Consider the following 20,195-nt stretch of genomic DNA (forward strand, 5'->3'; position numbering starts at 1 on the left):
CCCTCAGGATTGCAATATCCACGCGGATGAAGACGTTGAAAGCTCTTGTGATTAAATAAAATAGTTGGAAACCAAATCCTACAAAAAGTTCTCCTATAGATAGTTTTGTATCGAAAACCGTAAATTACTTCCTCCGTTTACATACATTTCTCGTCAAACATAGGTCTCATTAATTACATATATGCTATATATTTCATTTAAAAAAAATGTGTGCGCGTACTAGTGTACACACGTAAGAAGTGAAACTTCTTTATGAACTTATTTTTCGAAAAATGATATGCATTTTTACAGAATTTTAACAAAAGGCTTTTATTATCATAGACATGAATACAAAAAAGATATTACTTTTATTTAGAAAATCACTGGAATTATAAATAAAATAAACTCTTTGATTTTGTTATAACGTCACTATAGTGTTAGAAATAAATAAGAGTGCAATAGAAAAACGGCCAAAACAAAGTGGTGGGGATAAGTCCGCTTAAACAACATGGTATCGCTATCTGCTGGAGAAAGTACTCTTCGAATCAACCGTGGTAGGTGCAAGAAAAAGATGGCGCTTAACCGAAAAATGTGACGGTAATTTTTTTTCCAACCATAAAAAAGTTTGACTTTAAAAATTGATTTACCACAAAAGTATTATTTCATGAATGAAAATTTTATCATATAGTATTTATACGTATTGATTAAATTGTAGAGAAAAAATTTTGAAAATATTATGAACTTAGGATTTAAAATTGGGTAGTTGTGTGTAGTTAATTTTTTCATCGTTTCAAGTTATATTTTTAAAATTTCGGCTTAAAAACACTACTTGAATATCTTATGTAATTTAATACATTTTTATTTTTTTCTTTCCTCACAGTGGTTGCCTGGAAGAGATCGCTCGAAAGCGTTAAGGCCGCCAGTTGCCCTCCTTTTGATTTACATATGTTCAATTTTTTTTATATTTTTATATTGTAGTGTAACGAAGTATAAATAAATAAAATAAAATAAATATTTTTTTACTACTTTTGACCACCACAAGCACAACCTGCCTCACTTTTGCCTACTAAAAAGCTCATAGTGACGTTATGCAGGCTCTTAAATGCTCTCTAATTAGGCCCTCACTTAAATGTATATTTTACGCGCTTCATTTTTTAATTAAATTATAAAAATTGCAACTGTAAGTTTAAAAGCAGTTCTTAAGTAAGGAAAACGGTACCGTTAGACGGATCCCCTATTCAAACTTTACCTTTCTTACAGGCCCAGATCTAAAATGTTGCTAGGTGTTTATAATATGGAAGTAGCTGGTTACATAGATCCACTCAAATGAAGTTACAGTTTAGTTCATAGTTTACGATACCTTACTCTACTTTGGTTACCTGGTTGACCCAAATATAACAAACAAGCATTTATTACTGTGTATATGTAAAATGTAGGAGTCTTAAAACATTTTCTGGGAGTAAAGGAGTCTTAAGACATTAAAGGTTACGAATTACTTAAGGCAAAAAAATAATTAAACAAGGCCCCCTTTTCTTTAGTCATATTTTTAACAAAATAAGGACGGACTGTGGAACTGCTTAGAAAAGCATCTATTTAGTTCATTTTATTAATACTTTAGTGCATTAGTCATTGTAATAGTCAAAATAACTATTTATCTATGTAAACAAGTACACTTATGAACGTCAAAAAAAAATAATTAAATTAATTATAAATTTACATTTACTACCAGTTCGCAATTCAAGGGCGTAGAGCGGGCAAGAACAACTGGTAAGAAACATTTACGTTGCACTAGAGCTTTGAATTTATTTAGTGATTCTCTAATTTCGCTTGGGAATTTGTTGTAAAAACTAATACAATTTCGATATAAAGAGTGGTTTATCTTCTGGAGCCTGGTTGGTAGTACTCTTAAATTAGTTCTATTTCGAGTATTATACTGGTGAAAGTCACCATATGTTTTAAAATCGTTTATATTTTTTTGTACATACAACAAGGGTTCAAGAATATATTGACCAGATAGTGACATAATATTTAATTCCTTAAACTTATTCCGTACCGTACCGTACCGACTCCCTTCCAAAAAAAACAAATACCCCAAACAGCCCACTTCTGCAGCACAAATATGGATTGAACCTCTGCAGTAGCACCCCACAGTAGAAAAGACAACCCCATTACAAAACAAATACAATAGACATTTCTTGAATGATTCGCACGAGCGGTCTTGTTTCATTCGAAACATCTTTTTATGATTTTAGTGCATATGTCACTGGCCTTAGTACATAAGTTAATTATTTAAATCTGTTCGACGTCTGGTGGACAGAAAAACTCTGTCCAGTTTGTGTATCCACCACATCAACTTCTTTTCTATTTCAGATTATGTATACAATAAGTAAATAAATACTTCACTATAAGTTGGACTAAAGCTTTGTCTATAGAGTTTTATTCGAGGACCTAATAAACGGTTTTACCAAAAATCCTGTCGTGTGACCTTTTTTCTTGAGGGCTCAGCGTTTTGGTAATATTTACTTATATTTCTGTAGACTCGCAAACTTTGTGATCATTAATTCTTAAAGTTGGAGTTTCTTCGTTATTTGACTTTATTGACCCAGACTGATATCGCTTTCTTTATTTTTCTTTGTTAACTTCATCGTTAGAAATTATGTTACGACGTAGGAGGAGTAGTTAGGGAATCAAGGTTTGTGCCATCTTCCCAAGTTACCTTAATATCATCTGATTTTGGATTTGTTTTGGGTGAAATAAATTTGAACCTTGTTTAACACCGTGGCTCTGAGTCTTATTCACTGGCTATATTTAAGTGATCGGGACTTAAAATCGATCATGCATTACAATAACGGAGCAGACATTTTATAAATGAAGTGTTTGAAACTTTGCTTTCAAAACTCGTTAAGAAAACGTTATTTCACTGATATAGCTTTCATATTAAAATTGACAACACCGGTCAGTACAGAAAAAGTGAATAGAAAAGTAAAAAATATCCAATCTAAAACAATAGACAGCTGAACAAAGGACGTTTTAAAATTTTCCTGTCGTTATAATTGGGAACAGAAAGTGATCTCCAAGATTAGAGTAAGCGAATAAATTTTTGCATTAATTTCACGAAAGCTCGTTAACAAGTCACAAACTCAAAGTCGCATTGTAATCTCATCTCAGAGGAAGTAACAAAATTGAATTTCTTAATTGGCTATCCGAACCAGAAGATACTTTGATGAACCCAACTTCGGTCATCGTTCGGTTGTCCCGAAAATTTTCATTAATATTTTTTCCTACACCACAGGCCTCGTGGGGAAAGTTTTTTAATCTCAATCGAGAAGTTGTCAGAAGCTAAAATTACATTTACCTTAAATAAATCAAACAGTGGTATGTCGTAATCATAGTACGAGAACATTTTATTGGCGAAATATATTATGGTTTCCAAGTTTTGTTGCCTTTTATTTATTACGTTCATGGTATTTTATGTAAGGATGTTATATTTCATATCCATTCTACGAGTGTTGCCGTGAAACGTATTGGGCGTTTGAGAATTTTATTACTTAAAACACCTGATGAAAGATTTACTTTAGTCAGGATTATTTTTTAAGAATAATTGTATTCAAAAATTATACTTAATGTAGGAGATTTTGTTTTTAAATAATATTAAGTCTAATCTAAATATTTAAAGCTAACAAAAAACTCTTAGTTTAGTATTAATGTAATCAAATATTTTGGCAAAATAATGAGACATATTTAATTTTGTACGATGAAAGTAATGGATAATTGAACCGGCCTGAGTTATAAGTAACGAAAACATTCCAGGAAGGGAAGGGATTGGTGAGGTAAAATATTGATATAATAATAAAATAATTATTAATATTAAAATATTTTTCCCTTTGTAAAGATTATTTCGTGACAGTGGAGATTGCGTCATCTGTTTAAGCTGTCCGCTACTTGGTTTATAGAAATAGCGTATTTTGAAAGATGACCTGGCCGAATTCCATATTCAAAATCTTCTTCTTCCAAATATCTCTATTATAAGATGAAAAATATGCAACGATTTAATTTTATGTGAAGGAGTCACGCAATAGAAATACTGTGCGAATAACATAGTTCTTTTTAAATATTTTTTCTATGATCTTTGCTTTCGATTATCCGACACTATCTTTTACATAGATAGTAAGATAGATCATAGATATATTACAAATTATACTAAATAGCAGGGCACAAGATAACATTTTCATTTGCCTTATATGGCTACGTGAATAAATATTATAACTAATCGCAGAGCGTAAGAAATACATCTTTTACAAATTTCTAGTTATTAAAACCAATTATAAAAATCTTAAACTATTTTACCTGACAGTACATCTTTACTATACGCAATCCGTATATACAATTAATATAGCAAAACTTTAATTGTATACTATTAGTTATTAGTTTTACTTTTGTGTAATAGGCGGTTTCTAGCTCCAAGGTATTCAAGTTAAACCTTTAAAACGACTCCAAAGAACCCGAAGTTTACAATTGGTTTTTTTTCGTGTATTTCCAAATTGTGTAAATATTACGTCATCAGTACTATTTATTTACCATTATAGTTTTTTGTCAGGATCACCAAAGATTTTTCAGGTTTATAATTAATATTATTTACCAGTTAAGAACTGTTGCAACCCCTTTTGTAATTAATAATAATACTTGCCTTGAATTCTTTGCCTTATCAACACTCGAGTTTTATGTTTCTTCTAATATCAAAAATAACAAAAAAAATTATTAAATTGATTAAACACAAATTAAAGAGAGATATAACTTATGAACATATACTGTTATTAATAAATTATGTAACTATGTACTAATAAAACAAAATCCCATAAAATCATACATACAAACGGAAAAGGGATAGCGAACAGGAAACATTTTAATAAATTTACTTGAACGTTTATTAACACCATGGCATAGCAGCTACATATTTGTTAAATTACACATAAGTTGCTTCTTGATTGAAATAAATTAGTTGCTTCTTTTTAGAAATATTAGCATGAATCATAAAAACTTCTATGATTTTTTTTAGTAAAAACTTCGTGGTTGTTTTTTTTCTTTTCAATAGACATTTTTTGACAGTTAGGAAAGAGAACGCACGAGTGCGGAAAAGGCAAAGAAAGAGCACGAGTGTGCCTGAGCGTAATAGCCCACATCCCGAACGCTATACTTCGCTATACTTTTTGAGCAACTGTGTAAAAAAGTCTTTTCGCATTATGTAGTATGTAAGAACTGGCTGGCTGGTTTTGGTATCATTAAAAGTTTAAATTTTAAAGAAGATAATTCCTAATCTTCAAACTATGATACTGGTGATAACTGGTGATGGATCACGTTCGTACGTTTCAAGAACGTGCGAAAAAAGTCGTGGTCAAAGGCCGGTCAGGCTTCACAGACTGTGGCGAACCCGTGTTAACTCGCAACAAGGTGATGCTGGGTGCGTGGTGGGATTGGAAGAGCATTATTCATTATAAGCTGTTACAACCAGGCAGGACCATCGATTCTGAACTCTGCTGCTTAAAGAAGAACTTATGAGATTAAAGCAAGAAGTTGCGAGAAAGCGGCCGGAATTAATCATCAGAAGGGGTGTGGTTTTTCATCATGATAATGCTAGACCTCATACATCTTTAGCCATTCAGAAAAAATTAAGAGAACTTGGCTGGGTGATGTTAATGCATCCGCCGTATAATCCTGACCTTGCGCCTTCAGATTTCCACCTTCTTCGGTCTCTTCAGAATTCTTTAGGCAGTGTCAGGTTAACATCATTATCAGGACTACCAAAACCAATTGTCGCGGTATTTTGATCAGAAGCCTTCATCAATCAGATTTCTATAGCAATGGGTCATGATGTCACCTACAAGATGTTAAAAAGTTATCGAACAAAATGGTACCTAAATACATATAAATTTTTAAAAAATGTTGTGAATTTTCTTAAAAAATGCAAAAAAACTTTTTCCCAAACCTATTATATTACATATAGCAGATTGATTTCTAAATATCGTATCGTCGTTTTTATTGACTCTTTCTGTATGAGTATACTTCTAATTTGCAATTAAAGTCCTAAACCGATTTTGATGAATGTTTTTGTTCAAGTGGATGCGAGAATCCTTTAGATTTACAATTAGATGTTTTTTTTACTTAAGGCCTGTGACAACGTCTCTCGGGTCCGCTAGTAAGTAATATAAAAAGAATAAGTGAAGAACATTTTAATTCATTTTCAGAAGAAACATGATAACTCAATCTTGTCCAGATGTAAGTACTTGTGATAGGTAATATTTTTTAAGTTTAATGCGCAACAAAAAATAAAACTATCGCTTATTCGTAGACTTGAAACACAATTGTAAACGACTTACGATCAGATAAGCTGTTGTAAAGTTAACTGTGCTTTGTCAAATCTGTCAGCTTAACTGGAGCAATGAGTTTCACACAGTGATTTGTAGTCTTTTAAAGCTTTCCTTAAGTAATATTTTAAATGTCATATTACGTTCAGTAACCAAACTCCAATGGTACGTTCGTACTTAATGATGTACAGATTTTTGAAGTAACAAATTAATTTTTATTAGCTTTAAATACTGACGCATCGAACTCGTCGACGAAATCGTTACGTTTAAAATAATAATTCACTGGCGTAAAACCATTTATGGGTCTCGAGTTGCATGTAGTTTTTTTTATGTATGTTTAGATTTTGTGTCAGGTATATTTATTAACTACCTTCACCATAATAGCAAATATTAATTGAAGATAAAGGAACAAAGCCGTGGTTAAAATTCGGCACGACCTCAGAGTTTAGATACGCTGTTAAGCTAGTCTTTCACTTATCAACATGAAATAAATTAGGTTATAACAAGTAATTATTTGATTTAATTTTAATGTTTAAAAGTTACTAACCAGAGCATATTTATTAAGTGGATTCGAGGTGAACAATATTTGCTAGTAGGCGGATCTATAAAATACCAGTTATGATAAACAGTTAATTAAGTATCTTGTATTTGAAAACTTTGTTAAATGTTTAACGAGTCCATAAAATATTATCTTATATTGCGAACGTTCATTATTTTAATTTAATAAAATTTAGTTAAATAACTTTTTTTTACGAGATAAAACTCAAAAAACCAATGTTAAGTTCTTACCGCCGCTCATGTACACTTGCAACACCAGGGTTGAATATTTTTTTAATGCAGTTCGCTCTTTTATTGAAGGACCCTCAGTCGAATTGGTTCAAAAATACTTCAGTGGGCAGCACAAATCGGAGGTGTGCAAATCTGCCTTAGAAAACGCTCAGTTGTGGAACGACGGTCGTCGTATCACGATTTCAACGGTCGGAACCCTTTCGAGCAGGAACTTTGTTGTCGTTTGGATGTGCTCGATGAGTCGGTCTGTTTTGTCATTTTCGCTATGGGACCTACACACGCACGTGTAGAATTGCGGATGGTCATCGCAGTCTACGATATTTTTAGAGAGGGGATGAGGTCATTATATATGTATTTTATACACAAAGTTCTATGAATTGTGTTAACGGGACTAATTCGGTGCCGCACCTTGATGGCACACAGTTTGCTTTAGTAGTCATTTGCTATGGCGGATTGAATAATCGCCTCCCAGAGGAGGTTTTCGGAGGTCCAAGAGGATACGACGGGTTTCAGGGTTTTAAGAAAACAGCGTTATTCTCCCTCAAACGCCAGTCACACATCTACTAACTGGGTCCATCATTTGTGGTAGTTACATTTTATTTTCTATTGGATAAAAAAAGCTATAGATATAATATATATTTTATTACTTTTGCTTTATATCACTTTGTTTTAACCATATAATATATATAATTTCTAGTTTTTATAAAAAATAGCAATCAGAAGATAAATATATATAATTTATTGCAATACTCATTTATAGGCCATATTACAAAATGTTGATTAATTTTATTGCTATTTTAATAGTGGTAAACTCTAGACCTACATTTATACTACTAAATATATAGAGTCTAGATCTCTGCTGATATCGTGAAAAATTGCAATTAAACAACAGTTTAAGATTAACATAGAAATCATATACTTTTAACATGTTTTAATTCTTGGTGTCACGCCCTCACCACTGGAGTTAAGTCTCAGCTTTTCAATACGAATAAGGTTTTTCCGGGGCAAAGGACTTCCTTAGAGGAAATCGAATTTACAAACCATTCTTGTTACTATGTTTAAGATTATTTTCAGAGATTTTACATGTTTCTATTACTGAAAGTAATTAAATCATGTACCTTTTTGTCGCTAGTGGATACGTAAATTAAAAAAAAAACAGTGGCGCTATAACCTTTTTAGGTCTGGGCCTCAGATTTCTGTATCTGTTTCATGATAATTTCCCAATCTAATAGGCATGTAGGTGATCCTGTGCCTGAAACACGCCTCCGGCTTTTTGGGTTTGGCAAGCCAGTTTTTTTGAATTTTATATTATGAAATGATGTAACTATTTGGACGTATAATGTAACAAATAAATAAATGTATGAGACTAATTCATGTAGCACGCCTATCCTTTTTTGACAGTAGCCATGCATACTATAATAATTTAACTTCAGTAATGTACTTTGCGCGTATGCATAAGTGCAAACTCTATTTAATACCTCTGCGATAGTTATAAAACTTTTGACTCCCGACGGGTGAGATATGCGACATAAGCCTAGTATCGCAAGCAATGAAAAAAAACAAATGACGAAATGGAAAGAAAACCGATTTTCCTCGTTTGTTCATTGATATTGTTTAAATACCAATTAAAAACCTACCATTTATTTGTTTGTCGTTAATAAATATGTATGGAACTTAATTGAATAAATGAACATGCTTTGATATAAGACAACGCTATAACTTCTCTAAAAGAAAAAAATAATTCGAACGTAAGTAATGGAGATTGTAAAATATTTTTTTATTAAATTGATTACATAATCACCACGATAGGGTGGGTAAGAAGTGTTGGAGTGAAAATGTAATTACTCTGATTATTTTATCTTGGGTATATCATACCTTGGGCTTCAATCAAGCTACTCTATAGGTAAGTCACGTGCGGGCCGAGTTTGGACCCTCATCACGCTGTCCATCTGTCACAAGAATCTTAAGGGTTACATTTTTTTTTAGTGGTGAAAAAGGTTACCCTTGAGAGAAATGGTGTTCTGTCGTAATAGATTCTGAGTTACCAGTGTAATTACTTAACAGTTGATTCATTTTGAGGTGGAAATGTCTGGTGAAAAATTGTAGAAAGGAATTAAATGTATTATCATAAACTACGTACATACATTACCATTAATAAGATATTTTCCGAAAATATAACTAAACTAAAAAACAAGAAAAAAAAAATTTTGTGAATTTCTAATAAAATGGAATGGTCACAACAACTATAATAATATACACAATATCTCCATATTTGCTGTCTTCTTCTTCAATAGGAGTCTCCGATTTCCTCTACTCGACAAGCCTCAGCGCCTGTGTGATACTAACGATCATTACCCGTAAGGGCCTTAGCTTGATCGGCCTGTTCCCTCCAATTTGCCAGTCACATAAGGCTATTTTTATTGTCTGGACCTCTACGTATTACCTGTAACTGTCAAATTATATATTATATATATATTCTTATCTGTCCAAGCGCCATAAAAGAGTATTAAAAATACTATTCTCATGCAATTTCTTCTTTGTTTTTAAGGGTCATATTTGCTATTTTCATAAATACTATATGAAGGTTTTCAGTTGCGGCAGCTTATCCCGATTACTATTTTCCAGATTCGCAAACGTTTTTAAGTGCATAGGTGACATACGATGAGACGGACGTTCAACACGACCGCAGTTTACTAGAGCTAAATTTCACTGATATAAATGGCCTAGTTGCTCTGTAGGTGTCATTAGGTTAACTAGATTAAATCTTATTAATAACCTTAGTCCTTAATGTATTAGGGTTTAAGTTATTTTAAGATTTATACAACGAAACCCTTTGAAATATACAATTTTGAATAAATATGACCAAAATCTTTTCTTCGGAAGAATAAATTAAAACGCGGAAGAAAAATAATTGAAAAAAGCAAAAGGTGTATTTCTGTTGAAATATCGAATTTCTGTACATAATCAAGATATACAACCCTTCAAACCGAACCAATGGAGCATTGTTTAAGATTGAATAGCTTTTCCGTATTATACTTGGATGTTATTTAAAAAACTTTCCTGAAATAGTTTACAAGAATATAATAGCTGTATTCTATTTAAAAATACGAATTAACTTTTGCGTTCGTGTTTGTTGCCTAAGTGTATTTTATTACTAACGTTCTTTTCCTCCTAAGAAGCTTGATGTGCAGGATCAAAATATTGTTTTTTTTATTTCAGGTACATAATAAGTGAAGTGCTAGTGCACTGAGTAGTGTAGTGATGTGCTCGTAAACTGGGGGCTATGAAGCGCCTTGGGCCCACGTTGATCTGGCTTACAGCAATCATGCTGGGGATAACCACAGCTTACACCGACACTGAGGAGTTCCTCAGCGATCTAGACAAACCAGGTGAGGTATTTTACTTATTTGAAGCGCACTTATACTCAAAAATACCTATGTCTATTATAACATAATTAGAGAACCCGCAGGAAAATGGTTATTTCTCATAAATGTTATGTCTTTTGTAGATAACACGTCTATTGTACTCATAATCTATATTGTTACAAGTTAGGTAGAAAACGCCGCGAAACTCTTCAAGGATTAATTTTAAATTTATCAAGGAAGTATTAAAATTTACTGTGTACTTTATTTATGCGCACTTCACACTCTCACAGTACTTGATCACTTGTCACAATATTCTCACTTTGAACGATTCGCTGTTTTGGCCCACTTATATAACCCTGGCAATAATCGTGAACGATATTCGTGAACTGTCTGGATTGGTGTGGAACTGAAAAGCTATCCTTATCGCACAAATCTAGAACGTACGTACTCTTGATCTCTTTCGTACGTCACTCTGTATTTTCAGTACGGCATTGCAGAATGTTCACTCTGACTTCGAGAAATCGATCGCGTAGTCGCGTCGTTGATAGGCTACAGGGGGTCTTATTAAAAAGTAATAAAAATGCCGACTAACTGACTTAAAACTATGCTTCTCGATTCGTTACCGTCACTGCCAATAAGAAAGGAAAGTGGCAAGTTATGTGAGACAAAAAATAGGGTTGTCAAATAAATAATAGGTATATTTGTTAAGTCCTTTAGCCCCTAAATTTCTCCATGTCTCAACAATTATTTCACGGAGAATCGAACTGTCTGTTTGATTGAAATATATTAGTTAGTGGCAATGTGGATTAATAACAATGAACAACAATTAAATTTATTACTATTTCATCAAATTTACGCTCGACAAACTTTACCAGCAGTTACTTCATTTGTAATATACAAACAGATTCGTAGAAGATGTGAGGCATTAAGGCATGAGAACTACGTTTTAGCTATTCATTTCCCAAACACAACACCTGTGACTTTACGGCCCGACGCTGTTGTGAGTTAAGTGGATTATATATGAGAGCTATATATATAGGTATATATATATACCTAATTTTTTTTTTACTTACACTAATGCGAGCGCACCACACCACGATGGCCATAAAGTCAAAGTCAAAAATCCTTTATTTATATAGATGTACATTGTGTTACTGTACTTATGAACGTCAAATAAAGAAATATACATTAAATGTATCATTTTTATACTTTGTTTGGGCCAATAAAGCATTCCAGTTTTAGTAACATTTATTCCTGAATTAAACGAGATTCTGGCTTATTTATGAGTTCATTTAAATGGAGGGATTTTAATGCTTTTGAATTTTTAATGTTCTTGTTTTTGTTTTGTTATTTCAAAACCCGTATACTATTATTTGAATCAATTTGCAACAAACCTTTACGTAGTTAATAAATGAATTGTCTATTCATTAGGAACACTTTTTACCCTTTGTCACTGCTTCTTGTGAGGAGTTATTCACGTGATGTTCGTTAACCTTCACGAATCAAGACGAGAAATAATAGTGTAATACAGTATTCATAATAGGTTACCATTTTTTGGATATACTACACGATTTATATATTCATACTCTAAATCATATATATAATTATAATTTGGAATATAAGTCATATTTCCAAAATTGCGGTAGAGTTTATACATCGCAGTAAATACAGCGCTTTATGTTTGCTAATCACGCGACGTGATGTCGTTACCTAATCTATTTACGTTACCATAACGACCTGCAACGGATCGTTACGATTGCGTACATGTTAATTATAACTTAACGAATGCCTTTGTTGCTTAGTTATACTTCCCTCAATACTCAAAATCTTGTTTTAATATCAACATCTTAATGTAAATGTTAACCGAAGAGATATACTGCTAAGGGGTGGCTACTGAGATAAAATGTATAAGATATTGTTTTCGATAGATACGACAATGTAGATATAATACAAGGAAGGCTGCATACCTCTAACAGGCGATTAGTTCGTAAGTTTTCCACATAGTATATTTATTACTAACGTTTCTGACTATACTACTCTAAATGTTGGATTTAATATTTGTAAACGAAACAATAATCTTCTATCGCTCCCTATTCTGCGCCATTTTCCTCCAGTCTTCAATTTATCTTCAGATGATGCCGGTCATATACCTATACATGTATTATTTAAAAAAAAGTTTCGTCAATCGTATACCACTTCGTATTCACATTCACAATTTTATGAAACATATTCTTAGGAATCTTGCTATAACCTTAATTGCTCATTTGACTAATTCGGTTCTTTACGAATTGACGTCGAACATCTGCCGAAGTGGGATGTCGAGTCGGAGTAGGGAAGAGATTTTAAAAGAAGTTGCGACACATGCTTACGGGTTTTCTTTGTTCAACTTTGTGTCTTTTAAGTCAGTAAAGTGAATTATGTGAAGTAGTGAAACAAGTCAAGAACTAGATCAACTAGTTCTTTCACGTCTCATTTAACTGATTATTTAGTTAATAAAATGTAAAATGTGCCAACTAATTGTACGCAAGTAGACAAGCTTGTAATAAGACAATAAGTAAAGTTTCTACGCCCCCTGCTTATGTAAATAATCTGTCTGTGTAACATTTAAGTGTATTTAAAAGCCATTGTAATTTATAAGTCTCTAAGATTTTATTTTATGTTTCGATAATACCCCTGTAAGACGCTTATTGTCACGCATTATGTGGGCGAGAATACTTTATAACTCTGGGGTGTTATTTGTATAAAATAATATTATATCTAGGGCAAGATGATTTAATGAATGTACTATATATTTTAAACTATCTTAACAATACTTTTTTTTTAATGAACATTAGCATTAGCTGTACATTTCATAACATAACCCGAGAAACATACAGGCCGTAACTATATATATACTATAAACGGGAGCAGTATTATGTAGAAAAATTGAAGTGGACATAGTGTCCGCACTTAGACTGCCAGCATAAAATAACAATTAATCTTTTACGACTTAATAGCGGACGATTACTGTGAATCAATGTATATTTCCTGATGAGAAGTGACGTTGAAGCCATCACTTAGAAACCTCAAGGAAAAGGCGTGAAGCTTGAAATTAGTTCCATTAATGGACTCACCACAAGATATCGTGCTGAGGGGAATTACGGCGAACAAGGAATAATGCTCGACTTTCTTTGTTTAAGATTTTCAGCGAGACAATATTATATTTATTTACGCTCTTAGCTCACCGAAATAAAAATAATCGGAATAATCGAAATCTTCATCTTCATCAGCGAAATAATTAGTATTATTCGTGTCGCTGTTAGTAACCTGGGAAAATATTTTACTTTTATACATATTTCAATAGTAATGAGGTATATCCCTCAATTTTGCTCCTTGTGCAGGACTAAATAATAACACTTAAGAAGTAATAGTCTTATAAGAATTATAATGAAAATATTTTATTAGTAAAAACGAAGTAGGTATGCAATTATTAATGTGTGTCTGGATTGCGAGGGTCCTGTAAGTTACTGACACTATCTTATTTTATTGAGTGAGGAATGTGGTGAAATTTTTGAACAAGGGTTGTATTTTGACCTAAATATTTCGGCCGGGATCTCTAAGGGGTCTGTTTAGGAATGCAGTGAAAATTATACCCAGCACCTTTGTAATCTATTGGATATTTTGTGATATTTACACTTTGGGCCTACCTTTTGAATAAATTGTTGATGTTTCCTACCAGTGTTACGTAGGTCGTTATTAAGATGTAAGTATTTGTGACCGCAGTAATCGAGTGAACTATTGGGCTTACAGTAATATATTCTGTAATAATGAATTATTATAACGTCGTATTTATTTCATTACATTCAATATTTGCGGATGATGATTACTATTTAGGCTATTAAAGTTCTAATGACCACATCTTTTACATTTATTGGAAATTAAAAGTCGTAAATTTCACTGAACTTTCTATATTCTCTAGTTATCAGTAAATATTTTGAAAGTAGACATCTACTAGTAATAATGTGTTTGATTTTAAATTCTCAAAACTATTGATAAATTAGTTTTCAATACTGTTATTTTCTTTAAATATATATACGGCTTTATATAAAGTTATTTATATGTTTGTAACAGCTAAAGTATACAAGTGCTCTTATATTTATAAAATTAGTTAAAAGATGGTTTGTTAGACAAAACAATTTGACACAATTGATTGAAATTATATAGGTCTAAACGGGCTGCCATAACTTTTACCCTTTCATATCCTGCATCCCTACCCGTAAGCAAATTTACATTGCGTATAAGGAGGCCCTATATCATTCCAAGCATTTAATATATTATACCTGAATATGTATGAGAATAACTGTTTCGTTGTCATATTGTACCGGATATTTTTAAGACTGTGACAAAGTGGTTTTGGGGTTTCTAAATTATACAACTAGACACTAGTTAGTAGTAGTATTAAGGCCTGTATAATAAATTAGTACCTACACATAAAAATATTTATTTCAAAGCAATAATAAGCACAATATAATCCGAACACTACAAGTAAAATACAGATTTGTATCTTTAGGATAGCAATAAAGGCAATTATCTTAAAATTTAATGACACTGGCCCACGAAGTTTCCTCCATACAGATGTTTTCGTATCTAATAGATAAGTGATTGTGTGACGTTTAGATATGAATCTCACGCGATGGTTTTCAGATTTGTTGATTATTCCTTTGAATTTTGAATTTATTCCTTTTTTTAATACTTTTGATATTAGGTTAAAGTACTGAGGGTTGGCCTGGATATATGTTATTTTAAAAAATGCTTTATTTTCTTAGAGTTTTTAGCAAGCAAGGGTTTCTGCTCATGATACACTGTCGTTATACATCTAGGATTCCTTATGACGTATTTCCGTATTACATACGAAACAAATATATTGCTGCATGAACGGCCCATACTCTCTGATAGGTTATGAAGGTAAGGCCGTTAGCTATGTATTCCGTAACAGTAAAACTGTAAGTTCATAATTAATATAACGACTATAGACGTGTTGATCGTCTATAGTCAAGTCGTACATTTTATTCGCGTTTAAATACTTATAATCTTTAATTTATATCACGAATAAATAACGATTTTATGTGTTTACCTATCTGATCTATATATAAGCAATATATTCTTAAAATATTAACGATTATATAAAAAACTTTGTTTCCACCATTAATAAACCAAACTCTTGACCTAAATCACTCACTCACTTTCCCATTCAACGTAAGACTTAACCTGCTCCATATTAAAATTGTATAATTGTAAGCAGATTTCGTTTAAGGGAATAATTATTATTATTAATTGACTAATTGGGCATAATAATTATTATAAATGACTATTAATTGCCTTTAAGTATAACACATATTTCACTGCCTATAGTTTCTTCAATTTAACCGTCAACTAATCAGGCATAAAATCATAATGTCTGTTAACAACATGTAGGTAAATACTATTAAATAACAATATATTTTATTTGTATTGATTGGCCTTAAATTAATAAGGGAACTAAACATAAAATGTTTTTTTTAATTTATTTATATAATAGGAACTCGTCAGTGCCCAAATTCAATGAGTTTTATATTATATAAAGAGACAAGACAATCTTCAATCCATTATATATTATACATATATTGATGCTACTCAGAAGCATAAGTACCCCGTATCTAAATAAATAAATTATAGTTTAATATATTGAATTCTCTTCTCAATGGAAATAAGAAATATCGGTAGGTCATTAACGGTACATGTATCAGGTACGCAACTATCTTTGTGGTAAATTACGTGTTACATTTTATTTAAAGGTAGTTTTAAATATGGAAGTGCAATCGTTTATGTTGAAGAATTAATTTAGTTAATCAATGGTCATTTAACCAAAAGTAAAATAAACTTTGTTTTAAAATAAAATTATTTTTATATTAAAACTAATGCATGATAGTTCGTACGTTGTATATGAATAATATTGTATTTATGTACTAAAGTACTTAAAATAATAGATTAAATAGCGTTTATAAATTTAATGCGTTGCTTATAGAATTTCAAATCTACGTCTTAAATCGCATATGAAAATGGTCGTACATATGGGTAAATTATAAGAACAAGAAATAGTGTTCTACATGTAGTGTAGTTCCTCCGCAATACCATGGCTGGAATGATTGATGATTTTCTAGTCTTTCAGTTAGTTATAGCTCCTCCTCCCACTAAAATAAGTGTGATTGAGCTGCGGCCACTGCCTTTTATGGTTCTCCCGTTTGCTTGATAAAAAACGAATCATAAAAAAATACATGTAGGTTTTCTTATATAAGTACTTTGATACACAATTCTTTTCTTGTATTTTGTTTTAAATATTAGTTACTGTTAACGCAGTTGTTGAATATTTATCTTACATTAAAGAATTAAATAAAGTACTATTTCAAAGAATCATAAAAGAGCGGATTAGTCAAAAAGTTTAAAGTTAAATATTATTAAAATATTAAAAAGTCAAAGTATTATTTATCTTATTATATTATTATAGATGTTATATTCACAAGGTCAAACATATGGAAACTAGGCATGGTTTTAAAACTTGTTTTAACCAAAGAGTTTGCTTTTATTTCAATATTCATTAGTTCAATAAAGATTGTTTGATTCGGTGTTAAAAAGTTTGCCATTTCGTGTAAGCATAGGAATAATTTTTAATTTATTTCCATCAAACGAAGATTACATTTTCTTTTGCAGTATCCAGTTTCCGATTATGTCCGATTGTTGGATCATTTGTCTTTTTAACTTATTTTAAGGTTTTAATTTAATTGTTTCGGCAATTTAAATCACACACCATCGATTATTCTACTTTTCATCAAGTTTACTACTAGGCTAAAGTAAGCCGTTGCACACAAAAGGACTGGGTTATGGGATATTTTTTTATAAGTACGGATATCATGCATATATTTATATAATTAATGTCCATGCGCGCTAACGACTAGCTGAACATCTGTCAACACACATATCGTGTCGTCATAAACATATCTTTGTTGCGATATAATAGTAGGTTAAGTTAGTGAAACTACATTTTTATTAGTTAAAAACGACCTCGTTAAGCAGCTTGTTATATCACAGAGAAGTCTTGATGTTATTTTAATAATTTGTCTTTATCCAGCAAACTGCTTAAATTATCATAAATCAAATTTTAAAAGGTCTTTTACGATGTAAATGTTTGACGAGTTTGTTAATCTTGATTTAAACAAGTAATTTCAACTAAAGGCGAAGAATTAAATTCTGTAGAAATCACTACACTAGAAATGTATTTATATAACTTTGTGAAGTTTTAGCAGTTCAAGATTCATGTAGTTTCATAAATCGTAACTGAATCTTAGCAATTGTATTTAATAAATAAAAATTCAATTTAGAGCAAATGGGCCAAGTACGATCCTGTAATAACGTAGAAGAAAGGTAAACAGAACACTAACAAACTACTTTAAAAATGATGCCTTTTCTCATTCAAACCAATATCCAGACAGAGAAGTCTTCCTTTTTGTTTCTACCAAGTCCAAAGATGTCGAGTTTTTGCGTTGAGCAAACAAGCAGAGCTGACGAGAGACGGTTCATTAATAGAAATAATTGTCGCATTAAGACATAATAAAATGAAATACTCTGCTATGGCTCCTTTAGCTAGTTTAACAGGTCAGCGGAAGTACATGCAGGATTCGTGTATTTTATTTTAAAACAAAAACAGAATGTGTATAGTATATTTATAAAATATGTATTAAAGAGCGATTTACTTATCAAAACGTAGCTTTATTTTTATTCCTCTAATTAATTAATTTAGTTCACAATTTAATTTTAATAAAAGTGTTATGTGGAACAGAGCCCTCGTCAGAAAAAAGAATTCAAAAGGCTCGTTTCAGTGAAAAAGATTTAATGTTAAAGTAATCGAGTGTCATTATTCGACTATGAATAAATTACACAAGTCCTCGGTTCGCTTTGTGCCATGCCCTGTGGGTTAATGTATAAGAGATGAGCGACATCTTCATACAAAACAAAATATTTAAAAGAACATTTTTATGTACTTAATATTTTTTTATATACTGTTATAATGCTCATATTACAACATTATAATAATTATATAATGTTTATATGATGTTATTAATAGACCTATAATAAGGTATACGATCTAAAATCATGTGTTAATACTTCATATGCTGGTAACTTAGGTATTCCGACACTTATTTTCTTTAAACACTTTTCACAAGGCTATTAAAGTCTAAAGTCTATCAATACGACCACAATACACAAGCACTATGCTCCGCAATAAAAATGTCCTGGACGCAGGCAAATTAAAAATATTATAACGACTACGTAATCTTCGTTTCAGTATTTAGATTTTTGACTAATATTTCCGTTGAGAATTATAATTTCAAGTGATCCATCCTGATCCTGGCTAGAATCTTTTCTTTTCCATAGTTTTGTGTCTACACTGTCACAATAATGTCATTAGTTCTCATCATATATAGCTCATTTTCAATCCTATCCCGTCATTTAAAATAAGTTAAATAAAGTGAGAAGTGTCTTAGTTTTAATTGACGTTTGAGGTATTTTTTGTGTCTAGAAGATTAAATGTCTTAGTATAGTGGGTGTTGCATAGGTATTTATTAAAAACATGTCAGAAAAACAAAAACATAACTAAAGAGGAAGGTATTTTACAACAAATTTAAGTAGAAAATGAACCTTAAACAAATTATATTTCTTCTTTACATTTTCTTAACACTTCTTAAATCAATTGAAACATTATTTATTTCATATCTTTCTCGCTTAACGTTAATAATAATAATGTATTGCATTCTGTTTATATTCGTTAAAGAAGTTATTCTTAGTTTTATATACAATTCAAAAGGTGTTTCTTGTGATGAAGAAAATAGGATTTAAAAGTAATAGAGATAGAATTACACTGTGAATAAGTGTCTTAATTGCTCCCTTCATCGCAGTTTTAAAAACCTTGAAGAAAAGGAAAGAAAAATAGACGAAATATATTACGAGACCCGTAATTAACTTCGTAATTAGATGTTGCGGTGAAACGTTTTTAACAGTTTATTATACGAAGCAACTTTAAGTCAATCATCCGATGGGTATCGTTTCTCTATAAAACAGAATAAACGTTCTAACACTCTTATGGAAATACAATGATTTATCATACTTGTATAATAATAATTAATGGCGCTACAACCTTTAGGTCTGGGCCACAGATTTCTGTATCTCTTTCATGATCATACCGATTATATTATACAATTTTATTGTATACTTAGCACAGAAGCACACGATCAATATTATATGGAAAAATTGAGCAGCGATTCGCGTATCTACAAATAAACGGAAGCATGAACATACATCGTTCGAATCATCGTTCGTTTAAAAGAATAGAAAAGTACATTCGTGCTCAAAATGTTATATTTTAAAATTCATTATTTCTGTGTCAAACATTTTAAGCTTCTAATTTAGTTGTTGTTTTTATCCATAAGTATTCAGAAGTCTCTGAGTTATTTTAACTTTATTACTGATGGTTTCAGTATCCATATTAAAGAAATTTAAGCTAGCTTGAATTTCCAACAAGAGTTAAAGGTTGATTTCCATAACATTCATTCGCCTGTTTGTGAAAGAAAGACGGTCGGTATGAATAAATTAGAAAAGTTTTGTACGAAACCTCAACCCGTTACAGCAA

The 20,195-nt window shown here is 31.3% G+C and overlaps 1 protein-coding gene across 3 annotated transcripts in view; it reads left to right on the top strand.

Moving 5' to 3' along the window:
* Positions 1 to 20,195, top strand: part of LOC123716038 (immunoglobulin superfamily member 10-like) — a 113,854-nt gene that overhangs the window by 40,778 nt on the left and 52,881 nt on the right. For all 3 annotated transcript variants that reach the window (XM_045671530.1, XM_045671533.1, XM_045671532.1), the window contains one exon: positions 10,350 to 10,519. In XM_045671530.1, the coding sequence (XP_045527486.1) occupies positions 10,414 to 10,519 (106 nt within the window). In that variant the 5' untranslated portion in view covers positions 10,350 to 10,413. The remainder of the gene's footprint in view (positions 1 to 10,349; positions 10,520 to 20,195) is intronic.

Source organism: Pieris brassicae, chromosome 11 (assembly GCF_905147105.1).
Source record: "Pieris brassicae chromosome 11, ilPieBrab1.1, whole genome shotgun sequence".
Lineage (NCBI taxonomy): Eukaryota > Metazoa > Arthropoda > Insecta > Lepidoptera > Pieridae > Pieris > Pieris brassicae.